The sequence below is a fragment of the Solanum stenotomum genome, chromosome 12 (genome assembly GCF_019186545.1).
Source record: "Solanum stenotomum isolate F172 chromosome 12, ASM1918654v1, whole genome shotgun sequence".
In the NCBI taxonomy this organism is placed as follows: Eukaryota; Viridiplantae; Streptophyta; class Magnoliopsida; order Solanales; family Solanaceae; genus Solanum; species Solanum stenotomum.
Window position 1 is genome coordinate 43,883,165 of NC_064293.1, and position 18,482 is coordinate 43,901,646.

Here is an 18,482-nt window from a genome sequence, read left to right on the forward strand (position 1 = left end):
ATTTAAATTTTTTGAAATGTCTGCTATACAAAATCTTAGGTGAAGGGGAAAGCATAAGAAAACATGAAAAATAGCTTAATTTTGTTGGGTTGAATTTCAGATGTTACCGTCTCTTTTCTATATTTTGAAGCGTTTTCATATGAGTAACACACTATCATTTATATATACTAGCATTTTAAAACTTTCAGAATTTATTTATTTATATTTTGTTGTTTGATTCTGTATCTGAACTGGGAGGGATTATTTAGAGATGGAAGACTAGAATGCAACAGAAAAGTATAGCAGTTGAATTAATCTTTTTAGTAAAAGGTTGATCATTTTAGATGGGAAGGATGAGAAGAGATGCATGGGAGTTTCGAATCTGGATTAGTCGTCTTAGTGAGTTTCGAATTCTAGATGCATACAACAAAAAATGGAGCTGGAATAATGAAAAAAGAATGGAAATTGTTAGGTGTTTTGTTACTAATGTTGCCTTGTTGTATTTATTTATTTTGTGAGCTTGTTGACATGTTCCGTTAGACATTTGTTTCTTCTCAAAAGTTTTTGACTGACTTAAAAGGAAAACAAAGAAAAATTAACCCTGTAAAGGGACCAGTGGTCCTATGGTGTCCGAGTTAGCTTGCACACATCTTGATTACTTTTATGGGATATTTGCATGGGGTGGAGGGTGGTCTGATGCACACCCTTAGTCGGAAAATTATGTGGCGTACAGAGGTTAAATATTAGGTATTATAAGCGTGTATGCAATTTCGCACCTCCTTCACTGTCATTCTGCTACCTTCCACTAGCGCAGGTAATGAATAACTGTGTCTTCTAAGACTAGCTATGTTTTTTCTTATTCTCAGCATAAGGGTAGTGATGAAAACAACCATATAGATAAGGAAATGAGACATAATATATTAGAATAATTCTTTATGCATGGTACCAATTACCATAGATAGCTAGATTTCCTGTTAGAACTTAGAACATGACCTTGCGCTCTTTGTTGAACTTCAAAATGTGATCACATACACTTCATTTTTCAGTAATTGCTAAAATAAAACAGCATTTACTATTTTATTTATTTATTTTTAATATATTTCCAATCAAATGTGCTCGCTATTTTTTACTCAAGCTTAATATGCAATAAAATTTATTTCTTAGCATGTCAGTACTGTATTGAAAAAAGAAAACCATTTCCTAATGTTTTTGAATTCTTAGGAAGGTTGAATTGTAGAATGTTTACGAGATCATTTAGATTAATGAAAACGAATGAACTACTTGGTAGCTGGTTAGGCAGGAAAATACATTTTATTTGATCTAGCGTTTGATAACTAAGCAAAAATAAATAAATAAAAATTCAAAAGCATTTATATGTAATCTAATTAACTACTATGGGGTCAGTCGGTGTAGGATAGTTAACTACTATGTGGGTGGGAAGGAGATAATGAACTTGGAATGTCACTTTATATAACTTATTTTCCCTATATACATTGGGAAAAACATTTTTTCCCCTTCATTTTTAAGGAATTTATTATCCTAGGAAAAATGTTTTCCAAAATCTTTTGACCAACTAAACATGAAAAAATTGAAAAACATTTCTAAAAAATATATTCCTTTGTATTGAACACACCCATAGTTATTCTCCTTTAAACTCGCAACTTATTTCAACCTGTCAAGTATTGTTTCGTAAATTGACAATCTCGGTTGGAAGAAGATAAAACTTTCTAGCAATATTCAGACATCTATATGTAGAATGATCAGTTCGATTCGGTCTGTAATATGAATCAGCCATTTTTAATTAAAACGGGTTTTACTATACGTGAAGTGATTAGCACAACCTTGAATTTCTTGTTCCATTCCCATATGAAACAATAGAGCATAACGTTTCTGTAAGGGAAATTATATTTGAGTTATCGACAAGTTGAGACATTCGTGGAAGAGAATACATCCCCGGGAGGCTGATTACCATGTCAAAAGCAAGGAGGAGTCTCACCTGCACAAAACTTGCAAGAACTGGGCAAGTCCTACAATGGTGTTATTATTAGGAACATTTGCTAATATGATTCAGCAGTTAAACACCAACAAAAAAGGTACTGTAAACAATCCTGCCAAAGACCACAGGTTGCAGCCATTAAGTAACACTATTTGGGGATCACCAACTCCAACTAAGACAACAGTATGCATCAAACAAGACGCTGGAAAAACAAACACACAAAATTTCAACCACACACTAGATACTTCAAACTTTTATTAGATCTTGCAAGAGCAAGCCACAAATTCTTCACTGCAACACCAAACAATCTGGAGGCATATGTGAGGCAACTTGCGGACCAGGAGAATCTGGAATTTCCTTCTCTGGATTGATGTTTTTATCCTCCTCTGCTTGTAAACCAGCTGCTTCAGAAATATAGCCCTTTACTTCTTCAAATCTCTCCTCCGATAAGGAAACCTCAGAAAGAAGTTTCCATGCATATTCCTCTGATGCATCATTGTAATCCTTTGTTCGCTTAAGCACTATATGTCCACTAATTTCCCACACAGCAGGGTTCACCTGAGTGTCGAGGAGCTCTTGGTCTACAACTCCTAGTGCTTGCTTCTCTGCATAACACTAAACAATCATCCCAGAAAAAGGATGATGTAAGCTTCTTCACCATCAAAAAGAATTGTAAGCACAAGTCACAAAATATTCTATTTTCAAGATGAAAGTCATGTGTTGGTGAGCACCCCATGCTATTCTACTATAACAGAATCTCAGTTGAAACAAGTTTAAGGTTGAATGTTTCGAGCTTCCCCCACTACAAAATTGACTACTAATGCTAAAAGATCAAAAGGTGAACTAATTACTTTACTTAGCTGAGGGTTTCTAACGGAATCAACCAACCTCTCTACCTTCTCAAGGTAGGGGTAATAATGTGTACACACCACCCTCCCTAGACCCCACTTGTGGAACTACACTGGGTATGTTGTTGGTGTTCCCAGCCTTTATCTGTTTCCCCTCCATCTTATCTCTCTTTCAACTGTAGCTGCTGCATTGGTAACACCAATAGCTGGTGCTCAGATGTGTTATCTTATTTATTCTCTGCTTTTTACTGTGATGTTTCCCCTTTATATATGATGATATTTTTCCTGTTCCTCCTTTTTCCCAATTTAAAATCATTTATTCTATCAATTTACTAGAAAAATGAGTCCTAAAAAGGCATTTGCATTGCATCTTACCCAGCCTGCCTTCCAGTTTTAGCTTTCAACCATTGCTCCACCATAGAGCTGGCAATTTCAGCCCACACATTTAAATCAGTTATATCACTTATATTTCAGTAGGGTAAATATGGACTTCAGTCTATTTTTAACCCATTACGAACTCACTTTTGTAATACCAAAGAAAGGTTCCGACCCCCAAAGCTTTTACGACGGGGAAACGCTTCAATCGTAGATCTACCTTTATTTAATGTTTTTTCTTTTTGTTACAGACTTCTTTTCTTAATTCGGTTTTTCTCTTGAAATCCTCAGAATTTTTTTTTGTTACAGACTTGTCCAACTGTTTGTGATTTTGTTTGTTGTTCCTTTTTAGGCTAATTACCGATTTCTCACATGTAATAACTGTGAGAGTTTTTTGAGATTTTGTTTTTCTTCCCCTAAATATTCCACAAGTGAAAAGAATCACTTCCTCGGTTTATTTTGAAAATTTTTGTTTCCTATTAAATAATTACTCTTTCTTCTAGAAAAATCTTTTGACGTGTTGATGCAAGTCTAGCTTTATCATAACCTTGCACATAAAACCAAGCGAAGGAGTTCGTAGACGTTTCGTCGAGTCACTAATTTGGAGGCTTGAATGAAGAGTTGAAGTGCAAGAACAAGTTAAAATGGAAGTACACAACTCCACGTGGAGTAGGGAGAAAGGGGCTATGTTGTGGATGTGAGGAAGTCAATTAAGTAACTTTATTTATTATCCTAGAATAAGATTTTATTTTCATAAAGATTATGTTAAGCTACAGTTGTTAGTTTGAAATAGGATTTAGGTTTCCTACTTTCATAAGGATTAATCTTCCCAACTCTTACTTAAAGGAGTTTCTGAGAAATAAATCAACAAATCCATGAGCAAAATGCAAGAGATCAAAATTCTTTCTTCCAGTGAACACTAGGGTTTTAGTCTATCTTTGAAGAGCTGAAGAGATCGGAGTTCTCTTTTATTGAACTCTAAGGTTTCAGCCTCCCTTTAACTAGCTGAATTTATATATCGCCCTGTGAATAATCCTTCCCTATATGCATTCAATTGTTCAAAGGGAACAAACAAAAAGTATAGCAGCAACCCATAGACCTGAAACCTATTTACTTTTTGTTTGTTCCCTTTGAACAATTGAATACATATACGAAAGAATTGATTCACAAGGCAATATATAAATCCAGCTCATAAAGGCTGAACCCTTAGAGTTCAATAAGAGAGAACTTCGATCTCTTCAACTCTTCAAAAGGAGACTCAAACCTTAGAGTCCCATGGAAGAGAGAACTCTTTGCTGAAATATGACTTGTTGATTTATTCCTCAAAAACTCTTTTAAATAAGAGTCTTATTACAACAATAGGAAGTTTAATCCTTATGAAAGTAGGAAACCTAAATCCTATTTCAAACTAATAACTATAACTTAACCTAATCCTTATGAAGCTATGAAACATAAAACCTTATTCTAGAATAATAAATAAAGCCATTTAAATTATAAATAATAAATAAATCTACAAAAGAAAATATAGTCAAATACTAAATTAATTGACNTGAAAGTAGGAAACCTAAATCCTATTTCAAACTAATAACTATAACTTAACCTAATCCTTACAAAGCTATGAAACATAAAACCTTATTCTAGAATAATAAATAAAGCCATTTAAATAATAAATAAATCTACAAAAGAAAATATAGTCAAATACTAAATTAATTGACTTCCTCGCATCCACAACAAGCTATGGTATACAAAGAAGCTATTCTTAAAATACAAGCCCTAGTGCCTAAGAAGACTAAGAAAGTCATTCTTTCATTAAGGGTATTTTTGTAATATCTATCTTAGACTATAAAGAGTTGAGAACAACTCATTTAGACTTGGATATTTTGGATATTGGTTTTGATGAGTGGAACTCTTATGAGAGCGGTCTATGACCTTTGTTGCTAAATAATGTTGATGAGGTTGCTTGCTTGAGGAATCTTTCCTCTTGAGGGTCATCTTAAAGATAGATTTCGTGTCTGAGGAATCGATCCTTCATAGATTTGGTGCTTGTTTTGTTTATTAATGAAAGGTTTTAGCTTTCTATAGCTTTAACTTTTAATTAATTCCTCACTTCTATCTTTCTTCTATCTTCATTTCTTGTTCTTAGATTTAGGGTTTCTTCCACATATTGATATTGCATCACGTGTGGACCTCCTGTATGACTTGTTTTCCTTTCTCCTTTTGCCTTTGGATTAATTTGTTGTCTTTTCCCGTGGTTTTGACAAATTATTCAATCTACAAGTTTTTGGTATAAAAGATAATTGTATTAATATACTAATAAAATTATTAGTAATTCACTGCTCAATGTCTCTGGGATATATATAACTTCATTTACAACCATTGACAAAAAAATGTAATCATAAAAGGTTTAAAGTTTTCTAGCTTAAGGAGATTAAAGTGGGTTTAAGACTATTTTACCCAATCCATTTTCAATCTGCTCACATCCGATCCAATCTGCCCGTTTTCCACCACTATTCCCACCCAAACCACCACCCTGACTACCACCCTAACTACAAATGCACAACTAATTGAGGAACCAACGGAAAATAAAGTTACATCAATCCTACGACAAACCTGTCAAGTATCACTAACAATCTCCTCATTATAACCCTTTCCAACATTCATTATAATTTCATCTGCAACTTTTTCCCAACAATATCCTATTTCCAATCCCTGGCCCATAGAAATCCATCAAGTAAAATTCACTTCCTACAAATGTGCACAGCTTTGCAATCAGCAGGTACTAGCTGATTAACTAGAGATTCTCCAGTTGTGTCTTAAAAGATATTTATGCATTTCTCAAAGAATCTAACAAGTATTCGTTAAAGCTTCTAAACAGCAGGATATGACAAATTCCATGACTGTACTGGTGAACCTAAGAGAAACTTTTACTAGTGTTGTAGCAACAGTACACGAAGTTAGACAAGCTAACCTGGGGAAGCAGAAAAATCTTCTTTCCACACTGAGCAATGAGAATGTTGAAAGGGATGTTTTTATTCTGAAGGGAGATGCAGGAATTCACAACAGCATCAGACAAATCACGGGCAGTACTTCCATTTCCTCCTTCAAAAGCAAAACCTCGTACGGGGTAATTTAATAACTTAGAAACAATCACTCCAGCACCACCCAGCCCCATCCTTGCCAGTATTTTCTGTATTGGTGCTTTCTCAACTGGAAATGGCACTGACAAGTAATATGCCTGTCATGAATGTCAACAAGAGAACATCATATAGATAGTTAAGTCATGCTACTCAAATAATTAGAAATTATTCGCTTGATCCATTACCTGGAAGTGGAGGTGGTTAATGGTAGCAAAAGCGCCCAAACTGTTATAACCTACCCTAAAGAAAGGATCTGCCACTTCTCTGGCAAAATGGAGAGCAATTGCGAAACTATCACGATCAATTCTCTGAGGTAAGCAATCAAGAACTCGAGGTATCAAAAGCACGTGTCCATACTCAATTGGGCTCACCTAAAAAACAAGATCCATAAGCCATGATGCATCTGATAATAACTATAAGAAGAGCACCAGAGCACAATTTCCTTACGTTGATAGCAACAATACTAGGTGAAATACCACCGTTTACTCGCATGCCCGAAAAGTACTGGGGCTTGTAGTCGGTACTTGGTTCAAACCTGAAAAGCACTTCTTCCTGGCCCACTTTGGTAAAGTTGAATTTGTTCTCGTCAAAAGGCTGAAGAACCTTATCAATGCAAAACTCTGTTGGGCGCTTCTTTAGGTGGCGCCCCTCATTCAGCTGCGCAATAAAACCACATCTCCCCGGAATGACCTTCGTCTCACAGGTTGTTACATCATATCGAAATAGTCCCTGGCTCATCCGCTCCTCCCATAGGCCCAACAACAAATTGTTCAAGAATGACATCTGACACTCCTCCTCAGGCAAGGTTTGAATATCATTTTCAATTGGCTCATTGTCATCATTCTTGAATGCATACAGAGGAAGCACTGAAACTGAAATCAAGCAATAAAATAATGAATATAAACAAAAATGGAAGCAACTACAACCCAAACCTCATTTTTAACACGTCTGACTTACCAAGATGTATCCACTAAGAAACAAAAGCCAGATAGATCTATTAGATAAACAAAATCATTAAAGGCACGCCACACACTTTTGGCTTCATCGGAAAATACATGCAGTTTGCTTATTTCTGCATTAAGGTGCATGCGAAGTGGATATTTTGCCCCATACTTTCAACAAATCTAAGATACACCACTAGATTATATAAACTCTAAGCAACACTAACACTACAAATAGTAAACTACAAGTTTACCATTTTCAGAGAGTGTACATTCATCTATAGTTATATAGACATTCATGCTATCATAGGCGTATCTAGCATTGCACATACGGGTTCAATTGAACCCATAACTTTCGATGTGGAACATAATTTATTGTCAAAAATTAGTAAAATTGTACTAAAATAGCAGATATGAACCCATAAACATTAAAATACAACGGGATTAACCCTAAAAATCTTAAAGCGGAACTCATGATCCGCCTCTTAAAGAATTTACCACACATTAGAACTGGCAAAAGCTGAATCTACATAATAGTTACAACTGCAATTCTTTCCTTGTATTGTCTGCTCAACTCTATAATAATCTGTGAACAATTGTTACTCCTAATAACACCCCCATAATCAATCACCAGGACTACAAAATCAGACATATAGAAACAGGCCTCCACAGAGAGAAAAAACATTCAGAAAATTCGTTTTGATTCACAGCAAAACATACATTCCGAAAGATAAAGATTTAAAGAATCGAACACAAACCAGGCATGCAGCATTTTCCAAGGCACTTGCGGCCACAACCCATGACGTTACCTTCGAGAACATCCTCTTGATAGTTGGAAACCAGTGTCGGCACCCTCTTTATAGTCAACATCGGTCCTGTTCTTGGATGGATAATAAAAAATACAATTCTTACACGAAAAATTAGGAGAAGGAGAAAGAGAAAGGAAGAATTGGACCGCCGCCGGCGAGGAAGAGGAGATCGGAGGGGCAACCGCCTTCAGCGGGTGAGGCACCCCTACCTCCGTGAGGGGAAGGGGTCCGGTGCTTATCGTCCACCAGAAGAGTTGGATTAAGGGTCAACACTTTGCGTTGATGATGAATTGTGAGAATACAAACGAAAGATCCAAGAAGAGCCGTGATTGAATTTGTAGGATCAACGAACAACTACTAAAGAACGATCCTTCATCGATAATTTTGAGGAAGATGTTTTTTTCTGGAAGATTTTAATGGGTGGTTGTTGGGTGGCGTTTGGTGCTCCGGTGGTCTTTCTCCTGCAGACGTATTTGGTCAATGAGTTCGTCTCATTGGTAGACTCCCCAACTTTATATAAGCACCCCCTTACACCTTGTTTGGATTACTTTTTTTTTTTTTGTTGGGTAAAGGAATATTATACTATTATATCATATACTCTAGTTATTTATTATTATATATAGCAAAATAAAACTATAAAAAGGGAGCAAGTGTAGATACATTTACTACCTTAGAAATTGCTTTTATATAGCTCACGTTTTACCTGACATGCGGAGGTGAATCAGAATTTTAAGATTATATCAATAATAAAATATAAGTGCATAAATTTAACATTAATAATTTTATCTATTTTATAGCATATGTCTTTTTTCTTGATATTTGCATGCTAATCAGTTGAACTCTATTAGATGTTTCATGATCTTATTATGATTTTCGTATAGAAAATTAAAATTTGAGTGATCTTTGAATTAATAGCGTTGGATTGATATTAATGTATCTAGACTTGCAGTAAGTGCTCTCGATGGTTATATAATTGGGTAAGTGAATGAATAATTAATTTATCTGATATATGCATGGTGTTAGCGAGCATCAATTACATCTAAAAATATTTTGAAACGTGAGGTAAAAATAGTTACCTTGCCATCATTAAGTATAGGTAAAATGTGGTATCCTAATGTTAAAGATGGTCAACAACCATTTTTACATCGGTGTTAAATTGCATAGGTTGAAGATTGTGTGTTAACGTCAAAAATAAGCCATGTAATAAAGCATTAACTTCAGTTATAACACCTTATTTGGAGGGTTATTTGCGTATTTAATTTTTATCATATTGTACTTTAAATGGAGTAATATTTATTTAATTATAAGTAAAATTTATTATATCAAATTATATGAAAATGAAAAAGTATTGTATTTGTTATTAGGGCAAATTACATAAATCACATACTTTTAAGGTAAAATTACAACTTATCCCTTAAAAGTTTATAATGACAGAAATCCCTCAAACGGATACAATTATAAGTGTTGATCTGATGCGCGAGATACATTAATCGTTAAGTAAGATACATTACATTTTATACATGATACACTAATCTGATGTACATTTTATACATGATACACTAATGCGCGAGATACAATAATATAAGCACGCTGATACATTAATCTGATGAGCGAGATACACTAATCTGATGCGTGAAAATGAGAGATTTTGGAGATTTATAAAACTTATAGGGGATAATGGTAATAAGTAAACTAAAATGTGAGATTTCTGTAATTTTTCCTTGTTATGTAATGATGGATTTGGCATGAATGTGGTTCTATCTTAATCTTTTTATTATTTTATTTAATATTTAACAATCTCATTTTTTAACTTTTCATCTTACTTTTTAAAAAGAGAAAAGACATAAAGTAATACTTGAAATTGTTCCAAATTTTCAAAAAGATACTTTAACTTTGCGCGTGTTCTATTACCCCATAAAATATTTTAAAATCACAATAAATATACACTTTTTACACAATCTGCATTCTCAATACATGAGCGTGAGTCTCACCCCAATTAATAATATAATTACATATTTTTTTCAACCCTTTTAGTGAAAATTGGATTAAAATCTTGATCCATTCACATTTTGTTTTTTGAAAATTCAAGACAACTATGGGTCAAAAGTGTTTAATCTTGATCCAACTAGGATGCTCGCAAACTTTAGGTGTCTTTTTGAAAATTTAAAACAACTTGAGGTGTTTAAGTGTTTAATTCAGATGTAATAATTCTTCATACCCTATTTTCTTTCTAATATTAATCAGATTGATATTGCGTGACATTCATAAAACAACAAAAAGGTATCATTTATTCAAATATATAAACAAGTTGTTATTTGTGATACACCATGTGCTTTTACACCCTCTATTACTGTATCACATATATATATAGTAGAAAGTAATGACCCGTGCCAGCACGGGCCCAATATTATTAAGTATTATTATTATCTTTGTTAAGTTTGTTTTTACGTGAAATTGGTAAAAAAATTTGATGGATCTAAGGTGGTGTTCGTTATGTAAAATGTTAATTTTTCGATATTTGATCAATTAAAATCTTTGCAATATATTTTCTCTAGAAAATAATTTTTTATCCTTTTAAAATGAGGAAATGATTTCTATAATAGACGTATGAAAAAAAAAGTTACACATGATATTCTACATTGATAATGTCTTCCTCCGTTTTCAACCACACCTCATCTTTACCCCATAATATGGAGCTCCTCCCATCTCCATCTCCACCACCACATACATCCCTACCCTCTACCCTCACCTCTTATAGTATTTGTCTAAATTATATAAAAATGCTTTTAGGATCATAATTTTTGTCAACCTATCAAAAACAAGAAAATAAATAAGAAACATATTTATTTTCCTACAAATCATTCCAAAATTTATTTTTTTTTAATCTTAACAAACACATCCTAAATAATTATTAATCATATACTCATAGTATTGCATACTAAAAATTGAATACGCTCTCGATCCATGAATAGATGTTGATTGTCAAATAATAAATTATTATACTCATAGAAACATTATACCATTAGATACTTCAAGCGACACTTTATACACATATAGAGTATTACTATTATATAATAGCGAAAGATGATACATTTTTTTCAATAGTCATCAACGTTTTTATTTTTAGTTTTTTTACCAAAAACATATTATGGAATAATTTTATTAATTATATTTTAAAATTTATTATTTATATATCATTGTTAAAATAACAATTAGGATAAAAATAAAGAAAATGTGCATACTCTACTAATTAATTTAATTTTAGACTCTCAATTATCTAGGAGTGGCCCCGTGTCATTATAAAAAATTGAAATTGTTAATATATATCTTTGTTAAAACAACAAATATTAAGATAAATATGTATATTTATTTATTTTTCAAATAAAAATGAAGAACTGTTAATATCCTAACTAAAGTCTAAACTCTTAATTATTTAAGGAATATAGCAAGAGTAAGATATTTTTCAACCTTATCATGGTAANTTTGAATTTCGTTTTACTTGGTCCATATTGACTTGACATAACTCATAAGAAATTTATTTATCATATATTAATTTTATTAATTATGCATTGAAAGTTAAATTTGACTATTAGTATTTAATATAGTTACTTAATCATAAAGTCAATATTAAGAACAAATAAATAAATTTCTCTTAATTTGGTAAAATAAAAATAAAATTTGGTATAAGAACAAAATTAAAAATATATAATATTTATTTAATTTTAATTAATATATATTATCATTTTTGTAAATGACCTAATTATATTAAATTTAAGGAATACTAAATTTAACAGTGATAATAATCTGAGTTTTCAAATGAAAGGTATAATGATGAAATTATTTACTTTTCATGTGATTCAAATGAGAAATTATATGGAAGACATTAGAATAACCATTTTCATTAGAACGAAAAAAAAAGTTGAGCATCTTGTACATTTGTCGAGTTAGAAAGTTCAATGCCCTACAAATTTAATGCATTTCAATACTGGGTAAGGCATAATGTATAATTTAATTGAAAAGAGTGATTAAAAAAAATTGTTGATACAGTCCACATGGCAAAATAGAAATAACAATTTTTTTCAAGCAAGTTGATATTAAAAAATATTTTTTAAAAAATAATACCCACAATCTTTTCATTTAATGATCAAAAACTGACATGTTGAAACTATTAATTATATTGCAAAAATTTGAATTAACTATTAGTATTTCTGATAATTACTTGAAAATAATTAATTTTCTTAATTTATCACAATAACAAGTGAAATAAAAGAAAATATTTTTAATATAAGAGCTAATAACATGTATTACTTTATTTATTTATTTATTTATTCATTTTTACTCGTCATATTTGAATTTGGCACACCAATTTAGAAAATAATAATTGATATAATTATTTACCACACTATTTTTATTGATTGATCTTTAATAGTATTAGATCTTGAGAAATAATTTGAGAAATAATAAGTAATTAATGCTGAAAGCAAAATATGGATTACAAAAAATCATATTTCTTAAAATGTGAAACTGAATAGATAAAAAAAAAATTCTTAAATAACAGACAAATAAAATTAAATAAGGAGAATATTTATTTATGACAGTAAAAAAGTAATAAGTACTTAATATTCAGCGAGATCCATGTCTTATGACATTAATGAAAAAACAAAAACGTAGGAGCCATCATATTCTTTAATGGCAGGCATGGTTTGTAAATAAATAGAAAAGGATGGACTTTTTAAAGAGCTTTTGCTGAGGTCCAAATAACAAAGCAAGAAGTACAAATTTTCTAAGCAAGTTTATCTTGCAATTTTGTTGTGTCCCTTCTAAATAAGCAAGGAGCAATGACCAAATTGCCCTAAAGCTTTCTAAATATGGCAAAAAACAATCATGTTGAAAGTGTCTCAAACTCTCTCTTCTAATATATATAAAAGCAATGACCAAATTGCCCTGAAGCTTTCTAAATATGGCAAAAAACAGTCATGTTGAAAGTGTCTCAAACTCTCTCTTCTAATATATATAAATATATATATCAAATTGAATAATATTTTCGAGTGTTAATTGTTTAATTTGTAAAAATATGGACTATATCTGTAACTAACTATAATAAATATATAATTATTAAAATATAAGTAAAACTACAAATAAAAAGTTCATATCTATTTAATTTCATAGATTTAACAAAGAAAAAAAATATTTTAGTAATTTCGTTTAAATATATTTAGCCAACTTTATAAGGCGCTTTGAAATAAAATTAACTTCTACCTACATTATCTTAATTCTTACATGTATCTTCCAAACTTAGTAAATAAAAAATGATCACAGATTACATAATAAGATATACTACTAATTATTAGTAATAACTCTCTAGCATTTTGAGCATATGAGTTTTTTTTTAATATTAGAGATATTTCTCAATATTATGTTAGCTTGCTTATTTGTTGTTTCACTTCAAATTACACCAAATTTACTTAGTTATACGAAAAAGAATTTAAATAAATATAAGAAAAATGAATAATAATATTATATTACTGTCACGATTCAGACCGTCGTGATTGACACCCACACTAACTCTCCGGTGGAAGAACCACTACTACAACCCAAACCAAGCAACTAAAACAAAACTAAGGTATTTAAGTTACTGAAACAAGTTAAATACTAAGGAAATAAATAGGGAATTCCCATAAACTCCAACAAAGTCTGACAACGAACTAACAATGCGGAAGAAATAACCTAGAACCTGAAAGTCAATGTACCAAAACATCTGAAGTTCAACAAGTCTAAGCAAGAAGGGATGCAACCCCAATCTAATGAACTAATCAACTAACTAGAACATAGTCTAAAGCCGGAAATGGTGGACATAGACGAAAGAGAACCCATGACAGCCCGAAAGAATTGACTTACCTTTGAATTCAAACGATCACTCCTAAGAGAGGTCTGTCAATAGCCGTCGGAAGATGCCCTGTACTCAACAAAAATAAGAGCAAGTGCAGTATCAGTACACAACCACAGTGTATTGTTGACACGTAATTTTGACCCTCCCCGATAATAATTAATTTCGAGCTTCTTAATTTTTCAAATGATTTAAAGTAATTAATTTTAGAAATTTCGGAAAAAAAAATATAATAGAATAATTTGCAAGTTGTTTCAAATAGTTTGTCACTTGTTATAATTTTTAAATAATAATATGTCTTTTATATAATTATGTATATAATTAGTGTATTTTATAAATATTGGAAAATCGTCTCAAAAAGATTTTGTTTAATTGGATATTTGGTTAGTTTGTTTAGTTATCTAATAGTTTACAATTTTGAGTTAATTAGTATTATATAATTATGTGTCTAATTAGTATATTTTACGAATGTTCAAAAATTGTCTTGAAAGAATTTTAGCTTTATTTAAATATTTGGTTATTTAGTCGTTTATATTGTTAAAGTAATTAGTTTATAATTAAGTTAATTATTTTATTTCGTTAAGAATAAGAAGCTCGTTAATTAATTAATATTAAATTCATCTTATTTATTTATATTTTTCAGCCACATTCTCCAAGTAAATCTGATTTGGTTAATTTCTTAATCCTAATCGGTTATAATTGCAATTCTTTTGGCCAAATCCTCAATTCAAAACCTAGCCAATTTATTACAATTTTAACCCATTTCCTACCTTGCATCCAATTCTTTTTAAAGACCAACTTTGGGCCAAATTCAGACCCTTTCCAGCAGCCCATTAAATAACCCAAAAATCGGCCCATTTTTTCCTTTTCCTCCAACCTGTACAGCAACCAACACCAATTCCCACGACCCAGCCCATTACTCTTAAACCTGACCCGGCCCACTCCCCTTTTCCTTCACAAAATAGAACCCAGAAGATAATTCCAGCTCCAAATGTTCTTAGACAGAACAAGAACAAACGGTAAGCAACCAAACAATTCCAATAGACGGAAAACAACGATTCCAAATGGCGAAATACACGGCAGGTTCACTCCTTGGACGCGTGAATCAAGTTCTCTACGATTTATTGTCTTCTTCCTCACGTCCCTTTCGATTATTAATATCGTAGCAGTGGTACAAGCACACGTTTCTCCCCTTTCCTCTTACGGAATGGGTTGAAATCTCAGAGGAAAAGTGTGTCGTCCCGATTTGGTGAAAGAATTTTTGGATTTCGAATTTTGAATGGTAAAAATTTCACCCGAATTCCCCCCAAAAATCTACCCTAAACTTCCCCTATATAATTATATCTTTGTTCATTTGTAGGGGGGGGATTTTTCGAGTTGGAATTTTCGAGCGGAACCTAAAGTGCTCATTTAAATTCATTGTTTGGAAATCTGATGCTATTTTGAGTATTATGTCATGAGTGATCTAGTTAATCCAAACATGACTTTAGGCTCTTATTTTAATATCTTATCCGATTAGGCATATTTGTGAGTGCTTAGCAGACTTAAAAAATATGGTTGGATGTCTTCATTGATTAACCTTAATATTGTAAATGTTTCCTGTTTATTTAACCTGCTTCTTTAGCTTAGATTGAGCTTTATAAAGGGAAATCTCAACCAAGCAATCATGTGTCCAACTCCAACTTACTTTGATTATTTCCAACTAAGCATAATTATGTTAGAACATTTGGTTGATATTGTGTGAAATGCAGTTCATTGTTCTTCTCCTAGGTGATGAATATTTTTTTAATTGAGTTTGTTAGCCCATCTATAGATATTAATTTATTTTCTCTTCTTTCGGTGCATATGATCAATCCGAGTCCATTTTGGACTCTCCCTTGCATATTCTTGAGTTTTTTCGAGCCTGCCTTGTCAAAGGAAGCTGTCGGACAGCAAGGGAAATAGGTGTACAGGTTCCGAAAAGCTGAAAACAGGCCGAGATATGCATGTATACACCGATATACCTGGTGTATACACTGATATACGGGATTAAAAATGGAAATACAGGTTGCGGGGGTCAAAATAGGTTGTATACATTTTGTATACGGTTCAATATACAGGAAAATGGGCCGAAATATGACCCGTATACATCGATATACACTTGGTATATACAGGTTCTCAAAGCCTGAGGAAATTTCAGCAGGCCCAAGATTTGGAGGATTTGGGCCAGAGGCCCAAATTTGATATTCCCTTTCCCTCTCTTACTCATTTTATTGTATTTAACTAACACTCTAATTATCTTATGGTTTAATTTAATTAAATTCCCCAAGAATGGTCATTCCATTTTATTTTCGAATTAATATATTTTATTACTTTTTTTTTTATTTAAAAATTAATCTTGTTGACATTTTAGGAACTATTCCCCTTTAGAAAATTTTCCTTTAGTTCATTCTCCCTTAAGATAAGAAAATGATAGAAATAGTAGTAGTAATAAAATAATAAGTTAGAATAAATGAGCTCTTTTTACTCAATTCAAATTTCAAAAAAAAATAAAATAATTAGTTGAAGTAAATTAGTTCTTTTACTTCGTTAAACTTTCCAAATTAGTCAAGGTCGCGAGTTCTTTACTTAGTTAAATTCTAAAAATTATTAGTTAAAATAAAGTGAGTCATTTTACTTAGTTAAATTTTAAAAATTAGTCAAAATCATTTTGGTCAAATCGTCGGTCAACCGCGAGTTAGCGGGCATTCCGAGGGCCTAACACCTTCTCGGAATGTACATTTGAACTCGAACCCTTTTTCAATTGATTTTATCTGTTTAAGTCTATTGAAAAATCTTGTATTTTTTCTTGATTTTTTACTAAAAATTAAGTGGCGACTTTGTCCTTTTGGAAACCCGATTTCTCTTAAACCATAAGTTTAATCGGTTTTTTCGAAAACTCAGTCATTTTTTCTTTTATCTATATTTTTAAATAAAACATGTACTGGTAGGATCACGCGACTATCCCACTAAGTGCAACATAAGCAAGTCGAGACAACAATATAATCACATGCATATATATCAACATGTACAGTATTATCAACATTTACGAACAACGAACAACTTTACATTTTATATCAAATCATTAGTCCTCTCATGGGACCCAAACCTAAACAGTTAGTATACCGAAACGTGGTATCCGATCCCATAATTATGCCGGAACATGGCAACCGATCCCATAGTTATGCCGGAACGTGGCAACCGATCCAAGTTAGTTATGCCGGAACGTGACAACTGATCCAAGTTAGTTATGCCGAAACGTGGCAACCGATCCATTCAACACACCACAATCACAATCACAAGTATATCATCCAGATCATACATTTAAGTCATGATTTCATGGCAATCATTATTCATCTATGTCATTTACAACAAGTGTGATCAGCATTGCAACATTCATACATATACAAGTATCATAATGAAGCAAGAACAAACATACATCACACAATCATAGAATCACAATCATCACCTACCTCGAAACAAGCTTGAAACCCTAAGAAACTTGATCCTTCCCTTTCCAGATTCGTTCCGCTTGTTCTTGGTCTACAAGCAATCAATATAATACGGGAATCAATAAACAATCACTAATTACCCAAATTACTAACAATTCTGTGAACCCTAGATCAAACTCATGATCCCAATTATCCAAATTAGGATTGTTTCCACCATAGAATCTTTAACAAAACCTTCTCCCATCAATATTCACCAATTCTATTACATTCTACGGATTCCTTAACGAGTTATCTAACTACTCATGCAATCAAAATCATAAATGATTCACCCGATTGTTACCAGATTTCCCTACACCTCAAAGACTCCGATTTCGTCCAAATCTGGACTAGGTTGGGAAAATCCAAATACTACGAAAAAGTTTTTCGTCCCCAAATTTTCTCCCGTTGGCATTTCTATAACGACGGGAACATATCGTTACAATTACCTATAGTTTGATTTTAAACTATAGGTAATGCACCTATACATTATGTATAATAACATGAGGTCTTTAGTTAATTTATCCTTATTCAAATTACATTTTGGGCCATGGGCCTGCTAGCCCACTCAATTTAGGAAGTATTTTCTCCTTCTTTGCAAAGTGGAGATAGTGAATCCTCTATAGCTTAAATATGAAATTACCAAAACAAATATAAATTAGGAAATTTTAATGTATTTTTTCCATCTTTTATCCAAGAAAATTAGCAAAACACTTGAAGTTAAACTTGTGGTGCCTATAGTTCATTGGTTCAATGTATTTTCGAAACTTAGATTATAGGTTATTGTTTTCTAAATCATCAAGGAATTGTTATTTCTTTTTCAGGGGCGGATCTAAGGGCCGGGGTTGGGGGTTGAGGGCGTTCACGACCAAGAGTTATACCCTATATATAAGTTTTTATTATAATCCCGAAACACAAGACTATAAAAATCAGTGACTCAGAAGAAGCATAGTATCACAATGTGAAGGTCAATGACAACAAAACTGAGTAGTTCATTTGGTAAC

The 18,482-nt window shown here is 32.1% G+C and overlaps 1 protein-coding gene across 1 annotated transcript; it reads right to left on the minus strand.

Moving 5' to 3' along the window:
* Positions 1 to 1,973: 1,973 nt before the first annotated feature.
* LOC125846607 (GDP-L-galactose phosphorylase 2-like) lies at positions 1,974 to 8,568 on the minus strand. The gene is made up of 5 exons (XM_049526160.1): positions 8,035 to 8,568; positions 6,783 to 7,207; positions 6,521 to 6,706; positions 6,167 to 6,433; positions 1,974 to 2,590 (listed from the first exon to the last, which is right to left on the minus strand). Exons 1-5 carry the CDS (start codon positions 8,144 to 8,146, stop codon positions 2,264 to 2,266), a joined length of 1,317 nt encoding a protein of 438 aa, XP_049382117.1. The 5' UTR covers positions 8,147 to 8,568; the 3' UTR covers positions 1,974 to 2,263.
* Positions 8,569 to 18,482: the final 9,914 nt, after the last annotated feature.

Bases quoted from the DNA above. Each gene is read 5' to 3' on its own strand.
- LOC125846607 (XM_049526160.1), bottom strand. From the start codon at position 8,146: ATGTTGACTATAAAGAGGGTGCCGACACTGGTTTCCAACTATCAAGAG. The intron at 7,208-8,034 runs GTTTGTGTTCGA...GCTTGATTTCAG, and splicing joins TGGAAAATGCTGCATGCCTG to TTTCAGTGCTTCCTCTGTAT. The intron at 2,591-6,166 runs GTTAGCTTGTCT...ATGATTGTTTAG, and splicing joins AGATTTTTCTGCTTCCCCAG to TGTTATGCAGAGAAGCAAGC.